At 33.8% G+C, this 21,242-nt stretch overlaps 1 protein-coding gene across 5 annotated transcripts; it reads right to left on the bottom strand.

Moving 5' to 3' along the window:
• Positions 1-1,746: 1,746 nt before the first annotated feature.
• On the bottom strand, positions 1,747-15,246 carry LOC107765631 (type IV inositol polyphosphate 5-phosphatase 3-like). 5 transcript variants are annotated; one of them, XM_075226407.1, is made up of 10 exons: positions 15,129-15,246; positions 8,509-8,583; positions 8,279-8,435; positions 8,076-8,141; positions 6,985-7,057; positions 6,771-6,875; positions 5,396-6,263; positions 4,062-4,246; positions 2,650-2,758; positions 1,747-2,037 (listed from the first exon to the last, which is right to left on the bottom strand). In XM_075226407.1, exons 2-10 carry the CDS (start codon positions 8,542-8,544, stop codon positions 1,837-1,839), a joined length of 1,800 nt encoding a protein of 599 aa, XP_075082508.1. In that variant the 5' UTR covers positions 8,545-8,583; positions 15,129-15,246; the 3' UTR covers positions 1,747-1,836. The 5 variants fall into 5 exon arrangements, 4 of the variants coding, with proteins under 4 accessions (XP_075082508.1, XP_075082509.1, XP_075082506.1 ...); XM_075226408.1 differs by having other exon boundaries at positions 8,279-8,390; positions 15,129-15,245; XR_012697273.1 differs by lacking the exon at positions 15,129-15,246 and having other exon boundaries at positions 2,650-2,774; positions 8,509-8,743.
• Between the last annotated feature and the right edge of the window lie 5,996 nt (positions 15,247-21,242).

Here is a 21,242-nt window from a genome sequence, read left to right as displayed (position 1 = left end):
CTCAGTGGAGGTTGTCGAGCGGGTTCAAAGTGTGAGAGGTGCTAGGATCAAATCCAATTTGGGACATTTCCCAATTTGTTTTTTAATCCATACTTGAATGGGGTGTGTGCAACCGAAGGCCAAGACCATCTTTGTTTCAAATTAAACATCATCCTTCAAATTTATTACTCTCCTGTTCTCTCCTTTGTCATTTTACTATTTCGTTGACTTCTATTTCTCTTCTCTTTTCTATGCAAATAGCTTTTTATTAATAAGAAGGAAAACTCTAGATTTATTTAAATATCTTGGAGTTAATAAATATTTGTTAAATTAAATTTTTTGAAGTAAAATTTGTTAAATTAAATAGATAAATTTCTTAGAATAGAGATAAATAATTTTTTTAACCTTCATAAAATATTTTCAGTTTTGTTAAAATTAAAGAGTACCAACTTTAAAATGATTTCATTTTGATATTGTATTAAGAGCAAAAAAAGATAATAAAATGATCAAACCCTACTTGTCATACCCGACACCAAGTCACCACTTATGCTATTAAACGCCCTTCGTCTTTGACTGAACCTGCTTGCGTAAAATTCAGGGTCTGCCACTGAACATACTAATTAAAATAATAACATGCGGAAATTATGTGTGACAGCTTCGTTAATTCGCAACAGAAAAAAACAAAAATTACTTATTTTATTTGTTAAGTTACTAATTTTACTTTTTCCGAATAACACTTGCATTTATTTTTTAAGTTACTGGAGTAGTATAAAAGAAATTTACACGTTACTAGTATATAAAGATAAAAGTCATTTGACACAGAAAAAAAGACTATACGATTCCCAACTCGTTATCTCATAAATGTCTTTGTTCCCCCTGTAGTATTACGTAGATAAGATATGTTTCTAGTACGTACTTATATCCTTCCTTCAGTCCATGTCCCTTCTCAGTGTCCAAAGGCCCCCCATGTAGCCCCAAAAAGGTGTAGTAAGTGGTCCTTTTTCAGCTACACAGTTCGTAAGTAACAGCTTATATTGCTCAATCTGTAGCTGAATATATAATGGCACTAATGTGATACAGTAACAAATAAAACTGACTTATAGCCTGTTTGGCCAAGCTTCTCCAAGTTGAGAAGAAAAAAAAGTGATTTTTTTTCAAACTTGAAATATTTGACCAAACTTTTAGAAGAAAAAAAAAGTGCTTTTAAGTAAAAGCAAAAATTGTTTTGGAGAAGCAGAAAAAAGTTGCTTCTTCTCAGAAACACTTTTGAGAAAAATACACTTAGTAACACTTTTTAAAAGCTTGGTCAAACACAAATTGCTGCTCAGAAATGCTTTTCAAATTAATCAACCAAAAATAAACTGCTTTTCACTAAAAAATACTTTTAAAAAAAGCGCTTTTAAAAAAAAACAATTCTCAAAATAAACTAATATTTTTCAAACAGGCTAAACTCATCAACTTAAGTGTGTAATAACTGAATGTCATGACAACAATTTACATATTACTTCCTTTAGAAAAGGATTTAACTTATGTTTCCTCACACTTGTTGACCAATTTCCTCCCTCCAAAAAGTTGGGACTTTCAAACACCTTTAAATGTTGCCTAGGCAGCTATTCCATAAATTTCATTTAGGGTACATATACAAGTTATGGTGGGAAATGCCATTATGTGGTATTCTCATACCACGAGACATATATTGATGACAATATTGGATGAATATGTTAGTGCCGCAGGGTAAATATAGATATAAGGTGAATTATTTCTTCCTTTTGTCAATAGCAGCATAAATATATTGATCTGCAGGGTATCATAGATTACAATTACGCCGAAACTTTAAGAATTGTACACAATCAAACACTAATCGAAGTGAACAGCCAATAAAGCTCTTGAACTAACAATATTAGTAGATGCATACCATGCTGGATTACGTCTCCCGGCCTTTGGATCCTCTCCGCAATACTTCTCTGAGTTTACTTCATATTTATAAGTCGGCGGAAAGTTTAAAGTACCTTCAGACCACCCATCAAATGCACGACCTTTCTTGAACTCTTTGCTGAGCTGCAAAAATAGGAAGATGTATGTTATCATCACAATGTAAAATTGCTTAGTCTCAATTTCAAATCAATTAAAACACGTATAAAGGTCGGCTTATATTTAATTTTCTCATGGACATTGCCATTTCAGCTATGCTCTAAAAAGGATTGTTAACAGTGATAACTAATTAAACTACCTACTTGTAATAATGCATGCCTTCTTCTTTCTCTCTATTTTATCATCATTAAGAACAGTTCATCAAATGCAAATCATAAGTCACTAGCTGCGGAGATTAAAGTAGATGTCTGTTGCCCACCACCTCTCATTGGAGATACACAAGCACAACACAAGAGAAGTTACTTTTTGGGGTGGAATAGGGAACTGGAAGATCATATACAATGTTCATGGAAGGTAAAGATCAAGAATAAAACATTTTCTGCAGAAATCATGCAGTTATCCACACAAAAAACATCAACAGGTTGCGACTTCTCAAACTAACACTAAATGGAGTATAAGAGGGTGAGACTGCAAGTGTGTGAGTAGCCTATCAGTCAACCAGGAACATTGACTTATCAGAAATCCAATCGACAATGAGTGAAAAAGCAAGCGTTTGTGGTTAAGAGTATCCACATTTACCTGATCGCTCTCAATTAACTGACACCAGTCCTTTTTTGATATCAGCTCCCTTGTTCTCTCATACGACAAATTAATACGATAATTAAGATCTCCCAGCCAGATTATTCGCCTGCAAGTGTATAAACCTGTCATTAATCTGAATCTTTCAGGAATGAGATGAGACTAAAGTCTAGAACATCAGAAGGACAGTACACGAAAAGCAGTAGTGTTCTGATAATTAGCAAAGGTCAGTACATGGAAACTTGAATTTAGTTTTAGATGAATAAAAGTCAATAAAACCTCAAGTGCTATCAACAGATTCCAGTCACAAGCTGCAAGAAGTGTGAAGGCATAGGCTACACAAACATAATCAGCACCAGAGAGTTTATACAATTGCACGAGAATTGCAAAGGAATATCAAGCTATTCAGATCTGATCCTGAATAAAATACACAAGGATTGAGTAAAACGTTTCTCAAACACATGATGTTCCAAAGGTATGGTGAAAGCTTTTTGTACATGTTTGCTGGTGTAGAAGCTGTAAGGCAGCATCCAAGTGTAAAAGAAGCATATTGTATTGATAATTAGAATAGATTCGTAGACCAGGTCGACTGATTCATTTTAAATTTAAAATATTTCTATAGGGTCTTTTCCTATTCCTTCTATGTTGCAGGGTTAAAACCAAAAAATATTTGTTGTTTTCTCACGTTTTCGATAAAACCTTCTCGTAAAAGTATTTGAACAATATTTTCGGTAACATTAGTAGATGCTATTAGAACCACCCTTTTTCGATCCATATCAGCATTTCGTATAGAAATCATTATCTCAGCAATAGTGTCCCTACCCATGAAAGGTTTTCCAAATTGAACAATGAGTTAGATCTATGAGGATAAGACTAGGTGCACCATATAGCATTAGGGCGCCACTGAACCAGGGGCAGCCAGTGGATGAGATGGAAACATAAATTGTTCCAGGATTTAAAAATCTTTTCCTTCCCCGTGCCTCCAATAAACAATAACCTTTCCAAGTAACCAGGATCACTGAGACCTCTTTTCACTATTATGAGCTAAATTCTTCAGTACGTGGCTCTCTATCTTTTCAATAAGCTGTTCAATACGTGGCTTGAGTGGGACTACTGTAACACAGGGATGTCGGGCATACTTCTATTCTGTTTAATTGTGTTCCAGCCACCGACTTTCCAATTCAATTTATAAAGAGAAGGAGAATTGCAACATCAACTAACATATTGTTTTCCTTGAGAACTCTCCCTAGAGCTGTCCCCGATGAAAGTCACAAACAGAGAAAAACAAATGCAAATACACTTACTAAATCAAACTTGATGGAGGGGGCAAAATCCATGGCGATAAAAGAGAAAGAAATGTTATAATTTGTAGATATAACAGAAATGCTTGCTTAATAGGCAAATACACTCACTCATGATCATGGATGCTCTTAGGAAGTCCGATCCTAGAGAATGCATTGAAATGTGTTCGTCGATGAATTTCATGGACATCAGTGTTTCTTTTGACTGCATCTGCCTCCTTCTCACCCGATGTTAGGTGAGAACAGATAAAGCAAAAGAAAGTCTGATATATAGACATGCTCACAGATACTGATCCCTGAAGAGAAGAGTAAGAGATGAGTAATATACAATTTTCTGCTGGTCATTTCTTTAAAAAATTATACTTATCAGGAAAAAAGAAAAAAAAGAAGTAAAGAGTTAGCAATGAAATACAATAAAATACATGTATTTTTCCATTTAAGAAAATGAAATTCTGATGAGTTTTCAATAGCATCTACCATATTAGGATTAGTGTTTAATAGTGTCATCAAAAAGCGTAGAAGCAAATTTGTAAAGCACATGAAATTATCCAAATTTTATTTTAAAGACGAGCATGCAGGGAAAACCTGCTAAGTACTGCAATTTCATCACAAAATTGAAAGTAACCAATTTTCACGTAAGGTCTGGATTATTTCTGTCCAGTGTAGTTTGTCACAAGTTGAATAAAGAGTTGATGTTCCTCTTTCCCTCCTTTAAGTTAGACCACATTTTCTATTTCGTCCACCGAAAAGTTTGACCTATATCCTTAAAAGGTAAACTGAGTTATGCATGGAAAAACAAAGTTATATTTGCATAGTTTATCCTATTTGAATGGTAAATACTGTATATATTGCTCACAAGGTTATAGGAAGTCCATTGCAATTTTAAAATATAGAATCACCGCTCAGCACACAGATAACTTATTGACAGCTGTTAAATCAGGAGTCAAGTGACCTTTTATCTATCTGTTTGATAACTGCGTGAAATGTAACGATATGGTCCAACTATAGGATTTCATTTAAATTATTTCCTATCTAAGATCATTTTGGTGCAAAGGAACCAAATAATGCAAGAAACTAGACATAGATTGTGTATAGGGCATCATTATAATTTCAAAAATCTGCAGCAATTGTTGTTTATGCAATATAATATAATGCTAATGTCCTTCAAGGATTAATAGATACGTTTGACAGGAAACGACCATCAATAACATCCATGACATTATGATTATCCTAAGCAGCTGTTGAAATTCTAATCCCTTGATCATTTAGATGTGCTTTTCCGTTTACTGACAAAACTTTGAAATGCAGTGCAACATATAGCAATAAAAACTGATAGGGATGTTTCTTGCACTTCAACTATTAAAATTGAAGTCTGAAATATGTCATTTCTTTCAAATAGCTTTCAAAAGCAATCCACCAAAAGCTGAAAGTTTTGAAGAACAAACCTTGTTACCTATGAAGCCCATTACGCCAACACCAACTGTATCCACATTCAAATTCTGTATATGCTTTCGTAGGCTCCTACGAACCCATACGCTAAGAAAAACTCCAACCATTTGCTTGCTTACAATCCTCACATAAGATGGTTTTCTTTTCCGATTTATCAAAGCTTCAAGGTCTAGTTCCGCGAGCAGAGTTGCATCTGATTGTGTTCTATTTGGACCATTAGCATTCAACTTAAAAGAACTGTAAGTTTTAAAAGATTTAGAAGCTTTGAATGATTTCATAGGTTTAAAGGAATCAGGTCTTTCTGAAACATGCTGGCCCAAAAGATCCAACGGTCGCTCTGGCCAGCAAAGACCAATTCTCTCTGTCCCACTAATTGTTTTTGTCAATTTTTTTGCAAACTGAGCATTTGATTCTCCTGCTTCTTCTTCTTCATCCTCATCTGGTCTAAAGCAATATAGCCTGTCTAGCCTCCTTGGAGAAGAAAATTGCCTTTCAAACTCCTCATTGATTGGGTTCAAACTCCAAGTTTTGTTCAAAACAGCTACATCATTTTTCACAATGGTACCATCCCTGGTGACTCGTCCATTCTTGATTTCAACAAAGTCACTGGACTCTTCATTTATTGGAAAAATTTCCTCCTCGCTACCACTGTCAGATTCAAAGGCAATTTCTTCTTCTATATCAGGGGCATCTTCAGATGGCTTAAACCTTGATGGTGAAGGAGGATCACTAAAGGATTTAAACTTATTCACTGGTGGGACTTTATTCAGACTTTCGCGAATGATGTCCTCCCAAACTGAAATGGGGCGGCTATCTTCAGCACCAAAGATATTGCCAGCATTTAATGGTATAACTTCCTGAAATCTGTTTATGCAAATAGGGGTTGTTAATATAACTGAGAAGCCTAAAAAAACACTAAAATATCAAATTAACTTCTGATGTCTGAGACTCTGAGCGATGCATGGGGTGTACATGAGATTGGATTTTTACCATCTAAAGGGACATGCATCCTCAATGAAATCATGAACCTGACGGTAGGTAAAAGTTCAAATTTAATGGAGAGGAAATTAGTTGTAGAACTGGACAGCAGATTTAACTTTTAATATCATTGGTAAAATAGATGAACCATGTGAAGCGGTTTAGACCAAAAATTTAATAGCATCTCCTTAACTTTCGACATCAACAGAGAGTGGTTACTACCTCCCCTCCCCCCCAAAGAAAGAAAAACAAGAAAGCAGTGGCTGGTGACATGCCAGTGTAAAAATCATTCTGCTCGATTGTGCACTACCTATGTTGTGTGAAGAGCAATGTACAACACTCTTTATGCATAAATTGCGCTTCTGGACGTCACATACAAAGAGAGAGATGTACCCAATCACATAGATGTCAGCAGGCTCATTAACATCCAACCAGCTATCAAGTTCAAGATTTTCTGAAGGAAATTTTCCAGCAACATTCCATGTGCCAACGCATACCCTTGAAGCAACAAACTCGGTGAAGTTTACTGGCTAAACAAGTATAATGCTACAAGCCAATATGGAAACTGTATTTTTTGGAGCAAATAATTAAAGCAAAAGATGCATACTTAATTTCCTTCGTGTTAATGTACTGTGCCCTAAATGTTTCTGACTTTCGTCTTCTTATCCTGGGAAGAGCATCTGAGACACAAAAGATAAAAACAATATAACCAAGTATAGAAATGAAAGTAGGATTGAAGTAATTAGATAAGAGAATAGTGGTAACATTCAAGACGACGTACCAAAGAATCCAGATTCATGAATAACAATTTTAACAAGTTTAAACCTTGATTCTTTGCATGTAAATGTGAATATTCAACAAGCCATTACATCGTATTTTCGGTATCCTTCTACCATTTCCCTTAAACATCAAATTCTGAACACTTGCACCAATAAGATCCTTTATAAAATCTTAATTAGTACTCCCTTTGTCCCATCCTATGTGAAACATTTACCATCTGCAAATCAAACATAACTCTTTTTTCGGGAATCTTAGTAGTCCAGTTGGTTGGCTACCTAAACTTTCACCTTGTTGATGAAGATTTGATTCCCCACCTTGTAATTTCCTCCCCATTTCCCCTTCTCCTCCCCTTAAGTATAAAAAGTTTTTAAAGAAAAAAAACTCCTTTTCACTAAAATGATTTCATATACTTTTTACATATTAGTACCTATTAGAATAGACCCTTGTGGTCCGGCCTTCCCCGGACTCCGTGCATAGGGGGAACTTAATGTACCGGGGTGCCTTTTAACCTATTAAAAAGTGAGACTAGTACATGTACATTTTACATTGAAAAGAAATCCATGTCCCAGTCTACACTGAAAAATCAATAAGGACTCAATCCCTTCCAACTAGAAAGGGTAACTCGGTGCACTAAGCTCCCGCTATGCGCGTGGTCCAGGAAGGGCCGGACCACAAGGGTCTATCGTACGCAGCCTTACCCTGCATTTATGCAAGAGGCTGTTTTCACGTCTCGAACCCATGACCTCCTGGTCACATGGCATCAACTTTACCAATTACGCCAAGCTCCCTTCCCCTTCCAACTAGAAAATCACCAAAAAAGTGCCTATCATACGAAGCTGCCGAAAAACCTACCAACTCAGAAAATTGAACATTTTGGATATAATTGGAACTAAATTGAGCAACAAACAATTCTAATACCGTTGATATCAACTTGGCTGCCTTTGGCATCGTTCAACCGCGACTGCCTCGGCCAGTCACAGAGTTCTACAACACAAAACCACACAGAGCAGAATTAGCAAATCTAAGAATTCAACTTCTTACAAAAAGAAGAGATTAAATTGAACACAGTACAACACAATAATACACATAAAAAATGCTTAAGAGGGAAAGACGAAACTAACCTTGTTCGGGATCGGAGCCGGAGCCGGAATCAGAGTCAGGGTCAGCACTATAATCGGAATCCTTAGCACTAATATTGAGCCATTTGCGCATCACCACTCGCGGCCAAAAAAGCTGTAGGCACGTGCAACCGAAACACAATATTTCAGCCCAACTTCTCTGCAATTCTTCATCAGTGAATTAAGGAAACCAAAAAAACGGAGAAAAAAATAAGGAAGCAATTTGTAATTACCTGAGTTTGATGCTGTTGCCTTGAGCCGAGTTTCATATTTTTTTCTTTTATTTTGGGAGATTCAAAGGAAAAAGGCTATGGAGGAGAATTAGTAGAAGAGAATTAGTTGAAAAGTTTTAGTGAAAAAGTTAGAAAAAAGAGCTTTGAATTGAAGTAAAGAAAGAAGAAAAATGAGGAATGGGTTAACGAGTAACGAGTAACGACCACTATATGGAGTCGTGGAAATTGCAACGGTATTGAGCTGTATAATAAGTGATTTATTTTTAAAAAAAATTGTTTTTATTGTTTTTGTTGGGTGGAGGGTTTTGACTGTCCGATTAAAAATAAGAGACATTAATTCAATTAAGATAATTTAATGAGGTAATAAAATAAGTAAGAAAGATTCGAGGAGATTAATTTAATGAAAAATACTTGTGGCTTAAAATGGTTAGTGACATCGAAATGAGATTTGATTAATAATTAACTCAAGATCATCAATGTCAGCGTGAAATGTTAAAATCATACGCCCGTAAGACATAGCGGTAAAGTAGAAATTTGTACTAGTATACCACATATGCCATTAAAGAAGCGGTCCAATCTAATTTGAGTTATCACTAGTTAAGTTATCAAATTAATATATTGATGAGTGAAGTTAAAGTTGTTAAAAATAAAATATATTTATTCAATTTAGGTAATAACACAACGTAATGAGAAAAAATGTATTGAGGAAAGAGAATTGTCTCAATTAAAGCACCAATAGACTTTCTGACCACCGATATAAGTGAACAATGTTGCGGCACAATTTAGGCAAGATTAACATGTTTATTTGCCAACCTTCTAAAATCAATTAATTTTTAAAAGTACTTTTTAAAATTAAAGTATTTTCGGGAAAAATAATTTATCTTTGACAAGTAATTTAAAAATTATTTTTGAACAACAATTAGTATTTAACCAAGATTTTAAAAATACTGTATTTTCTCAAAAGTGATTTTAGAAAAATTATTTTTTCTGCTTCTCAAAAAGTGCTTCTAATTTTACTCAAAATCACTTCTTTTTTTAAAAAAAAATTAGCCAAACGCCTTAACTTGAAAAAAAAGAAGAAGCCCTATTAGCCACACACACAAAAAAATTTTTTTTGATAGGCAAACTAAAATGAAACAACTTTACTGTCTATTTGTTTAGTGGAGTTATATTCTAATTGTAAAAAATATAATTAACACATAAATCAAATATACATAAGAGTTATGCCATTTCTCATACCCATAAGGAAAAGAAAAAAGGGTAAAAGTTCAATGGCTTTTAAGTATAAATATATACCACGATTTATAACATATAGTATATTTTTATACGACTAAGTTTGTCAAAAAAAGGTCGGTATCTCCAATTATTCTTTAAATCTAAGTAAACTCATAATTGAAGTGGTCCTTTTGACGTGAGGATGCACATGACTACTAGTGCCACTTGGACGGAAAGAACATTGTTTTTTTGTTTTTCCTTTGTGTTCTTTCTCTTTCCTTTTGAGAGAAGAAAGAGTCACGATTCCACCTATCCATTTGCTCAAATAATAATTAAGTAATAAAGATGTTTTTGTACTCATTATGCTATTTTGTCTCGCTGAAAAGGGTGGTTACTGATAATTTTAAAATCGAAACTAACTACGTAGAATAATGCCTTGGTTCAATAAAAAGGATTGGAGATAGAAAAAATAGCTATAACATATTCAGGGGCGGACCCACATGGTGTGAAGAGATTCAGTTGAACCCGCTTCGTCGAAAAATTATATTATGTATATTGATATATTATATTTAACGGAGGAAAATTACTACTATAAAAAAATGTTTGAACCCGCTTTAACACAAACATGCTCTCAGTGGAGGTTGTCGAGCGGGTTCAAAGTGTGAGAGGTGCTAGGATCAAATCCAATTTGGGACATTTCCCAATTTGTTTTTTAATCCATACTTGAATGGGGTGTGTGCAACCGAAGGCCAAGACCATCTTTGTTTCAAATTAAACATCATCCTTCAAATTTATTACTCTCCTGTTCTCTCCTTTGTCATTTTACTATTTCGTTGACTTCTATTTCTCTTCTCTTTTCTATGCAAATAGCTTTTTATTAATAAGAAGGAAAACTCTAGATTTATTTAAATATCTTGGAGTTAATAAATATTTGTTAAATTAAATTTTTTGAAGTAAAATTTGTTAAATTAAATAGATAAATTTCTTAGAATAGAGATAAATAATTTTTTTAACCTTCATAAAATATTTTCAGTTTTGTTAAAATTAAAGAGTACCAACTTTAAAATGATTTCATTTTGATATTGTATTAAGAGCAAAAAAAGATAATAAAATGATCAAACCCTACTTGTCATACCCGACACCAAGTCACCACTTATGCTATTAAACGCCCTTCGTCTTTGACTGAACCTGCTTGCGTAAAATTCAGGGTCTGCCACTGAACATACTAATTAAAATAATAACATGCGGAAATTATGTGTGACAGCTTCGTTAATTCGCAACAGAAAAAAACAAAAATTACTTATTTTATTTGTTAAGTTACTAATTTTACTTTTTCCGAATAACACTTGCATTTATTTTTTAAGTTACTGGAGTAGTATAAAAGAAATTTACACGTTACTAGTATATAAAGATAAAAGTCATTTGACACAGAAAAAAAGACTATACGATTCCCAACTCGTTATCTCATAAATGTCTTTGTTCCCCCTGTAGTATTACGTAGATAAGATATGTTTCTAGTACGTACTTATATCCTTCCTTCAGTCCATGTCCCTTCTCAGTGTCCAAAGGCCCCCCATGTAGCCCCAAAAAGGTGTAGTAAGTGGTCCTTTTTCAGCTACACAGTTCGTAAGTAACAGCTTATATTGCTCAATCTGTAGCTGAATATATAATGGCACTAATGTGATACAGTAACAAATAAAACTGACTTATAGCCTGTTTGGCCAAGCTTCTCCAAGTTGAGAAGAAAAAAAAGTGATTTTTTTTCAAACTTGAAATATTTGACCAAACTTTTAGAAGAAAAAAAAAGTGCTTTTAAGTAAAAGCAAAAATTGTTTTGGAGAAGCAGAAAAAAGTTGCTTCTTCTCAGAAACACTTTTGAGAAAAATACACTTAGTAACACTTTTTAAAAGCTTGGTCAAACACAAATTGCTGCTCAGAAATGCTTTTCAAATTAATCAACCAAAAATAAACTGCTTTTCACTAAAAAATACTTTTAAAAAAAGCGCTTTTAAAAAAAAACAATTCTCAAAATAAACTAATATTTTTCAAACAGGCTAAACTCATCAACTTAAGTGTGTAATAACTGAATGTCATGACAACAATTTACATATTACTTCCTTTAGAAAAGGATTTAACTTATGTGCAGTACATTATATATATATATATATATATATATATATATATATATATATATATATATATATATATATATATATATATATATATATATATATATATATATATATGAAGTTTTATCTCGAATTCTCGATCATGCATGGAACCAATCATAGCGCACTAAAACGAATTTAATGGTTACATAAGAGTACAAGTTCGACTCTTTGACAACATTAAACTCCGAAACACTAACACCACAGAGTGACATATGCGACGTTGTTCTAATGTAAGGTTGATTTACGTCAAAAATATGTAAAGTAAGTTTCAAACGAAAAAAATTTAATGAAGAAAGAAAGTTTGCAAAACGAGTTTTTTCACAAATTTTAAACAATGCCAACTAGGAGTATAATCAATTATTCTTGTTCTTCTGCGTCTGTCGTTTAAAGGACACTAGGATGTACGTGAACAAACCATCTGCCATGCTGGCTAAAAGTTTTTGGTCCAACAAAGGAATAACTTTTTCTTCAGTAAAGCCGCAAAGAATACACTTTTTTGGCTAAAAGACAAAGACAAGTTCGGTGGCCCATTTCATGGATTCATCATCCTAACCATAAAATACTACTATTTGACAAATAATTTGATCAAACAGATCACAACTATGGTTTAAAAGTCAAGGACAAGATAATAATAAACAAAGGCAACAACGTTTAATGTATGAACGGTATTTTGAACAAGTTGCCTCCTAAAGAAGTAGTACTTATTTACTAATGCCAGCAGGTAGGCAGGCAGAGTCGGCACCATTTATACTTATTATGTTTTTTAAAGTTATGGTTCAAATTTATTATTCTTATATTTATAGTAAATTTTTACAGTTAAATTTATACTTCACATCAAAAATTATAAATTAAATTAAATCCGTCGTTAGAATACTATCTTCGCCTTAGGTACAAGTTAGTTCTTAAAATTGTCCTAAAATGCCACTCTTTCCAAGTAATTTAATTTCAACCAAACACTAGTTAGGAATTAACGTCCTAGTTAATTAGACTAGGTTTCTTCTTGAAACTTGGATTAGCACCAAGGGATGGGCTTCTAACAATAGACATTAATTACCCGTACGTAGCTATACGGATATATGTTATCCTTTACCAAGCGCCAAACTTTAAATTTAAATTAATGGAACTCTGGTAGGGCTAACCATCTAGTCTAGATAATTAAGACAGTAAAATTCTTTATTTAAGAAGGAGGTGGAAAAGACTACACCTACGAGTCGTCGTGGTATAGTAATTATAATAATGGAATATATCATGTACTATCTGAAATAGTTTAAATATATCATACGCTTTGATTATCTGTCCAATTACGTCCCTACCGTTATACTTTGACACAAATATACCCATAATTTAAATGATTAGGAATAAAATAACTACCCCCTAATTTTTATTACCCCGATCTAATCAAAACTCATCCCAAATTCTTTACCAATTACACGACCCGATTTCCCTCAAACCTTACTAAATCCTTTCTATAGATAACCAACCAAATACATGGCAAATGTGCGGCCATCACATTACTCCATCCCTGGCGTCAACCATTTTCATCTCCCTTTTCTTTTCTTCTTTATTTGTTTTTCGACACAAACCCACTTTATTCTTTGTTTTTCAACCCTTCACTTCTCGAAAACATCCTTCGACCATTTTAGAAACGAACGGTTCAGATCAAATTTCTTTCCTAACGAAATGAGTATTCTATGCTTCCCTGATATAGCTTTCTTCGTCACTTCAAAATTTTCTCGGCTAGATTTAACTCATTACGGGTGCCTCTATTTTCAAAAAAAATTCACAAAAGCAATCTGAAGTTTGGTCATATTATAAAGTTGGGTCTTACAGGTTAAATATGGCCAAAAGTATATTTTCTACACAAATAAATCTGATCCATTAGATTTAATTTGTGACGCATGAAAACAAAATCAATAGAGGTAGTTAAACTTAAGAGAAACAATATTTAAGATGAGTTAGATCCATAAAAGTCTCCATTTTTTGGATTATAGACCTTGTTAGGTTCTTTATATTTATGGTGGTGGGGAATTTCAAAGAGATGGAGAAGATGACGAGGGTTGGTGTGGGTCCCGTATTTGCCCTGTATTTAGTTGGTTGTTCGAGAGAAACTGGGCGTGTAATAAGTAAACAATTTGGGGTGGATTTTAGTTGGATCCGCATAATAAAACTATTTTGTTCCTAAGCTGACGTGTAAGGACGTAATTGAACGAATACTCAAACGGAATATATATTTAAACTATTTCAAATAATATCAAAGTTAGCTAGAATACTCTTTGTTCTAACCGATCGTTCTAACTTTGTTTTTGCTGTTGGGAAAGCAAACACTATTATTAGCCATAACAAGATGTTATCTCTTTAATACTTTTATTTTATTTTATAAGTATATTTTTACGTCATCAGAAAAGGAGGAGGAAGGGGCAGCACCATTATCAGCCATAATAAAATCAATGTTATATGGACCCCTTTCCCTGCCCATTTATACTTAATTAGTGCTAAAGAAAAATGAGAGAGTAACAAGCCAAACATAATCCAATAGTTAAGATGGCGTAATGACGAGTAATGTTCAAAAAGTTACGAAAGAAGTTTGTGTAAAACAAAATTATGGTTTCGAGTAACTGTATTATTTTTAAACTTTATGAGAGCAATAGGTGTTTTTTATTTTCTTTTCTTTTTGGGAAGTTGACTCAATTTTTAGCCAAAGAAAATCTTATCCTGAAAATAAAATAAAAAAACCACTTTTTAAAAATTTCACACAATTTTCCACAAGCAAATAGATTTGGCAGCAAAAAAGATACAAAAAGAAAGGAATTAAGGAGAACAAGAAAAGAAGAATATTATGCGGAGTGTACCTAGAAAGAAAGATATGGAGTAGTATATACTCTAAAGCTGATGATTCAGCTAAAGTGCAAGATAAGCTAATGAATTAGGAGTTCTAATCTTTTAGCTTTTGGAATCATAAGCAGAAAAGACACACAATATTGATTCTTGACTAAGAACAAGCAGTTGAAAACAAAAACATAGTACAAAAGTAAAAGAAGAACTGCACGAATATCAGATACTGATAAAGAAAACCTTTTAATTATGTTCATAGTACAGTTTCAAAAGCAAGATATTTAATTAAATTAGAAGAATCAGATTAACTTAACCAATCAGAAGTATAATTAAGCAGCAAACCCAAAGATTATTTAAATTATCCGCGACTTTTTTCACTTTGTACATAAAGACAGAACATACCTTTTTCTCACAGAATTGGATTTTCTGTATCTATCTTTTTCTTTGTTTCTTCAATGGCTTCTTGCATCTGGACTTTAAGCTTTGGGAGTGGCTGGAAAAAAAAAAGACTGAGATGTAGAAAAATGTGAAGTTATTAAAGACCATTTATAGATCAGATCGTCAAACACAGTCAAGACACGTGTCCCATTATTTTCCTTTGGTGTTAAAATAATAATCTTTTTTTTATATATGTTAAATAATGTAATACTATACTATTGCTTTTGCTTCTTTTTCTCGGTTTAAAGTGCATGATGACGATGGCTACCAATAGTGTTACAAGTTTGCCAAATACCTCTATCCTAATTTGGCACCATTTAATTGCACAAGGAATTTTAAAAATTATATGAATATTTGGACCCACTAAACAGTACACCTTCCATTTCGGAGAGAACACTCAAAGTACGATGGTTAAAATTATTTTCGCTCTCAAAACAGATATTAATTTGTTTAATGATAAGTTTACATAATTAATTAGAATTTACACAGCAAATATTATAGTAAAAATACTTAAAGTATATTAAAAAATGTTGTGGTCAAATTAAAATTCTTTAAATCATAATATTATCATATAAAGTGAACTTATTACTTCACATACTGAACGAACTACTTTTGTGCACCAAGTGAGGCACATAGTGTTACGCCTCCTTTTTACCCCAAGGGATAGGGGATATGAAGTTTTTCCAATTTAAGTGACATTATTCGAAATGAGATTATTTATTTATTCAGAGTCGTCACTTGGAATAATTTATGGTGTTCTAAGTCACCGATTTATTTTAGAATCCCAAATCAAGGAAAATTGACTCTTATTTATGGTCTGCGAACAAAGAAGACCGGGTAAGGAATTCTGTTAACCCAAGAGAAGGTGTGAGGCACTCCCGAGTTTCGTGGTTTTAGCACGGTCGCTCAACTATTAATAATTGGCCCAGTTATCTGATTTAATACATGTTTTAAACCTATGTGCATTTTTATTCTTTTTACCGCTTTTATTACATTACTGCATTTTAAACTTTTATGGAATTAATATGAGACGAGTTACGTTGTCGTACATTCGTTGTTTATACACATCGCAAATCGCGTCACGTGTAACGCACCCGCAATCTACAACTTGTTTAATTTTATTTATTATTGTTTGAAGTTGTGGCCGAGTGTTGACTAGAGCTTTCACCGGCCACGAAACCTCAAACAAAAAATCGCGACTTGCAACCCTGATCAACCTTGCAAAATCAATGATTTAGTGGCTTGTGTTTTGCTGGGTTTAAAGTATTTTTTTGGGGGGGTGATTTTTGCTGGATTTTTCGAAAGCAAGACGAAGAAAGAATGACACGAATAGAAATTTCATTATCCTAGAAGAAGAAAATAAATTTCTCTCAATTCTTTCCTCCCTCTTTTTTTTTCTCTTGTTTCCCTCTCTTTTTTTTCTCACATTTTTCTTCTATTTATAGAAATATTTTCGGAATTTTCAAATTATTTTTTTATTTTTTAATTAAAAAGAATTTTTATTTTCCATTTTTCTTATTTTTTTAAAACAATAATCCTCCACTTTCCTTTACTTTATTTTTTAATTTCTTATTTTTTTTTACTTTTATTATATTTAAATTCCCACTTTTATACTTTTTTTTTATTTCCCACTTATTTTACTTTTCTTTTTTTTAATTTTCACTTAATTTTACTTTTTTTTTAAAAAAAATTCAGCTACCCTTACTTTTATTTTTTAATTTCAACTATCTTTTACTTTTCATTTTTAAAATTTTCACATTCTTTTACTTTTATTTTTTTTTAATTTTTTACTTTCTTTTACTTTTTTTATTAAACAATTTCCACCTACTTTTACTTTTACTTTTAAATTTTATATTTCTACTTTTCCTATTTTTTAATTCCCATCGGAAATTTATTTTTTTTAAAAATAATTTTTATTTATTTTCGGTTTTTTAATTCATTTTATTTAAAAATAAAGAAAAAAATAAAAATAAAATTAATACTAATAGTAATAATTGACCTTTTAAATTATTATTAATTTTTACCCTATATAAAAAAATATAACAAACCTAAAAATATATATATTAAATTTCTGAAAATATTTACGTAGTAGACAGTGATAAAAATTCAAATATAGTCAAAAATTAGGTACTCACAGCTGCCCCTCTTTGCTTGAAAACATGAAGAGTTTTCAGGCAAAGACTAGGTGAGCTATGTGACTAATTTTTTACCAAACCATTATTCAAAAGGAAAAGAAATAAAAGATAGGGTGCAACCGAGTCCTGGTTTTGGACAGCCTACATATCCCGGGTTATAGGGGAATCAGGTCGTGTGTAGTTCAAGGAGAATGGTGGAATGATGAGTTGAGGAGTCGGGTGAGGTTTTGTCGAGGCTCCAGTCCGATGTCCCGCTATTATATCAAAATAAAAAAGAAACTAAACAAGCCTATTAATTATGAGTTACAAGATTCTTATCTATAAGTCTTCTGAAACTTGATCTTGAGTCTTGACTGGTTCTTCATGCAGACTCTGATCTAAACATTGATGCTCACTAGCTGTGGACTCCAGTTCATTGTAAAAAGGGACTCCAATGCTCGTGGCTTCAGTCATGTCTTGAGCATTTCATATCTTTTCAACTGCTTTTGCATTTTGGATTCACTTATTTTTTCTTTTCTTTTATTCTGAGTTGAGACTTCTTCTTTTAATCATCTCAAATCCCGTGCCTCGAGGTAAAACCTACTCAGACACCAAAACAAACAAACGAACGAAATTTTTCTGCCCCAGTTTGCACTGGGAATGTTTCGTGAGTTATTGTAATAAAATTCTAAACTACTTCTTTATTGAAAGAAATAAAAGGTCGGGAGTGGTGTACCCCGAAAAAGTCATGTTTTTTTTTTTGGATGGTGTTCCTTTATTGTCAAAAGTATATCTCAACTAAGGATTGGTGTACCTTATATTGGGAAAATGTAGCGAGGGAATGGGATACCCTATATTGGCAAATATATCAGGGAGTGGTGTACCCTTCATTTAAGATCAAATCAACTAGGGAGTGGAGACCCTATGTTGGAAATGAGACTAGGGAGTGAAAATGTTATGTCTAAAATAAAAATCAACTAGGGAGTGGAGACCTTATGTTGGAAAGAAAGATTAGGGAGTGGAGATGCTATGTCTAAAATAAAAACCAACTAGGGAGTGGAGATCCTATGTTGGAAAGGAGACTAGGAAGTGAAAACCCTATGTCTAAAATAACATCAAATAGGGAATGGAGACCTTATGTTGGAAAGGCGACTAGAGAGTGGAGACCCTATGTCTAAAATAACATCAACTAGGGAGTGAAGACCCTATGTTGGAAAGGAGACTAGGGAGTGGATACCCTATATCTAATAGGGAGTGGAGACCCTATGTCTAAAATAACATCAACTAGGGAGTGGAGACCCTATGTTGGAAAAGAGACTAGGGAGTGGAGACCCTATGTCTAAAATAACATCAACTAGGGAGTGGAGACCCTATGTTGGAAAAGAGACTAGGGAGTGAAGACCCTATGTCCAAAAATCATCAACTAGGGAGTGGAGACCCTATGTTGGAAAAGTTACTAGGGAGTGGAGACCCTATGCCTAAAAATCATCAACTAGGGAGTTAAGACCCTATGTAGACCCTATGTTGGAAAAGTTACTAGGGAGTGGAGACCCTATGCCTAAAAATCATCAACTAGGGAGTTAAGACCCTATGTTGGAAAAATGACTAGGGAGTGGAGACCCTATGTCTAAAAATCATCAATTAGGGAGTGGAGACCCTATGTTGGAAAAGCGACTAGGGAGTGGAGACCCTATGTCTAAAAACATCAACTAGGGAGTGAAGACCCTATGTTGGAAAAACGACTAGGGAGTGGAGACCCTATGTGGGGTGAGGCGGCATAGCCGCTTTGTGTAGGTTCTTGGTACTATGGTTATATATCCACTCGCATACATTGAGGTGAGGCGGCAGGGCCACTAGATTAGAGTTGTGGTATTGTACGTACACCTCCACCTTCATACATCGGGTAAGGCGGCTGGGCCGCTTTGTGTGAAGATGGTTATAGAGGATCTCATCTTAAATCCTATAAATGTTGTTGATAGCTTTTAATAAGCTTTCTATCGTTGAGACGGTTATCTATATTATTCTATTGTCGCACTGGTTCATCATAATTATCTTGTATTTCTAAATTCTTAAATTGGTGTTTAGTTTTCATACTAGTACTATTCGACGGTACTAACATCCCTTTTGGCGGGGGCGCTGCATCTTTAAATGGATGCAGGTGATTCCATAGCAGGAGACATTGATTAGTGATAGCAGTACACCTTCTTCCCAGCTGACTTGGCGAGCCCCACTTCATCCCGGGGTTATGTATCTTTTGTTCTTTATGTATTATGGCTGAGGTATAGCCGGGGCCTTGTTGCCGGCATTATCATTGTACTCTTCTTTATCTATAGAGGCTTCATAGACATAGTGTGGGTTGTGTATTGGTGCTGGGGAAGACAAAATATGTTATGTTGTGGTTGTATTACTTGTCCATTAAGACTTTAAAAACGATGAAGCTCTTGAAAATGAATTGGTATTGTAGATGTGATCACCATTTTGTCTAATTAATGAAAATATGTATTATCTCCATTTGTGAATGAGTTTGGGTAGAATGAAATCTAACAGGCTTGCTCGGTCGGGTTCACTCGGTTGAGCGCCGGCCGCGCTCCTCAGTTTTGGGGCGTGACAAGACTTTTAGTAAATTTTAGTTTTAGGGCAACATCTTATATCTTCTAATTGTTCCTAGGCTTAAACTCCTCTGAGTTTATTCAGGCTGTACCAAGCTTTCTGTTACTTATGGAAACCATCAACTCCATTGTTTTGATGGGTTTAATCCCGAGGACTTACATATTTGCGTCACCTTCTCACTCACATTTTCATATCCTTACTCCTATCTACCTAAAACCTTGTCACTCTATGATACTTTACCTTGTGACTTACACCTATCTATTTATACTACTCGCAACCTTCCTTTAACTTGCTAGCACCATAGAATTCCTTTCGTGCCTTCTCAGTTGCCTTTAATGTAAGCAATTACTTTTCCCGACCGTTCTCCCACTTGTTTAATGAGTATGAGGCATATCTTATTTCTCACATATACTGGAATCTCCTGTAACTCATATGATCTCAAATATCACTTTTGACTTCCCGTTCATTAGTCACGATAGGTGCCACTTTCTTATGGAGTGTATAGAATATTGTAGTGAGACTGTTGTTACAAGATTATTTCTTCTTCAAGTTACTATGCTTAGGTTGAAGCCTTCTCCCTTATTTTCTCGGATCCTCTAACTCCTGTAAAGCTTCAAGTTTATTACATCGTGTAGCCAAAGAAATTTTTGATGTTCTCACTCACCTATAATTATCCTCAGTTACTTACCTTCACGCCCATGTGCTCTTAGGGTCGGTTCTTAACTGAAATTTTAACTATCACCCCAGTGACACTTTCTTTTATTTACATAACACTTATACGGTACCTTTAACTACTACAACTCCTATCTCAATATTTCTCAAGAATCACAACGTCATATCTGCGAGACTGAATTCCCTATGTTGGGTTCACTACGTTTATCTTGCACAATCTGCTGATTTATCTGTAACCTCTTGTCTAGCCATAACTAGGGTTTTCCTGAATCAACTATTAACTACTCTTTAGTCCGTTCTCATATCTATATTCTGCGTAATCTTTCTTGAAAATATTTCATTAACAACTCTCATTTCATTTTCATTAGCAGCTCCATTTATAATTTCCAAAATATTATATCTTTATAAATATAATGAAAAACATGTTTACCAAGTACCAACATTTCTAGTTTAATTCTACACATCAAACACCACCAACAACCTGTCTACGGATCCTCTAAGTACAACAGAAGAGTAATATGGAAATGCCGGCAAAAAGGCCCTGGCTATACCTTAAAACACAATGTACAACTCAAATGACATCAGGCCCGAAATAGAGTAGGGCTCACCAAAATCTGCTGAATAGAGAGTGATTGCTAACGAGGACCAAAGTTACCCGTTGATGAACCACCTGCATCCATTA

Source organism: Nicotiana tabacum, chromosome 12 (genome assembly GCF_000715075.1).
Source record: "Nicotiana tabacum cultivar K326 chromosome 12, ASM71507v2, whole genome shotgun sequence".
Taxonomy (NCBI): Eukaryota; Viridiplantae; Streptophyta; class Magnoliopsida; order Solanales; family Solanaceae; genus Nicotiana; species Nicotiana tabacum.
Note: the sequence above shows the minus strand (reverse complement) of the source record. Positions and strands in the feature narration are given on the sequence as shown.

Excerpts from the sequence above, each read along its gene's own strand:
- LOC107765631 (XM_075226407.1), bottom strand. The coding sequence starts at position 8,544 with ATGAAACTCGGCTCAAGGCAACAGCATCAAACTCAG. Across the intron at positions 2,759-4,061 it reads AAGAGCATCCATGATCATGA|GCGAATAATCTGGCTGGGAG; the intron begins GTGAGTGTATTT and ends ATACACTTGCAG. Across the intron at positions 2,038-2,649 it reads AGTTAATTGAGAGCGATCAG|CTCAGCAAAGAGTTCAAGAA; the intron begins GTAAATGTGGAT and ends CTATTTTTGCAG.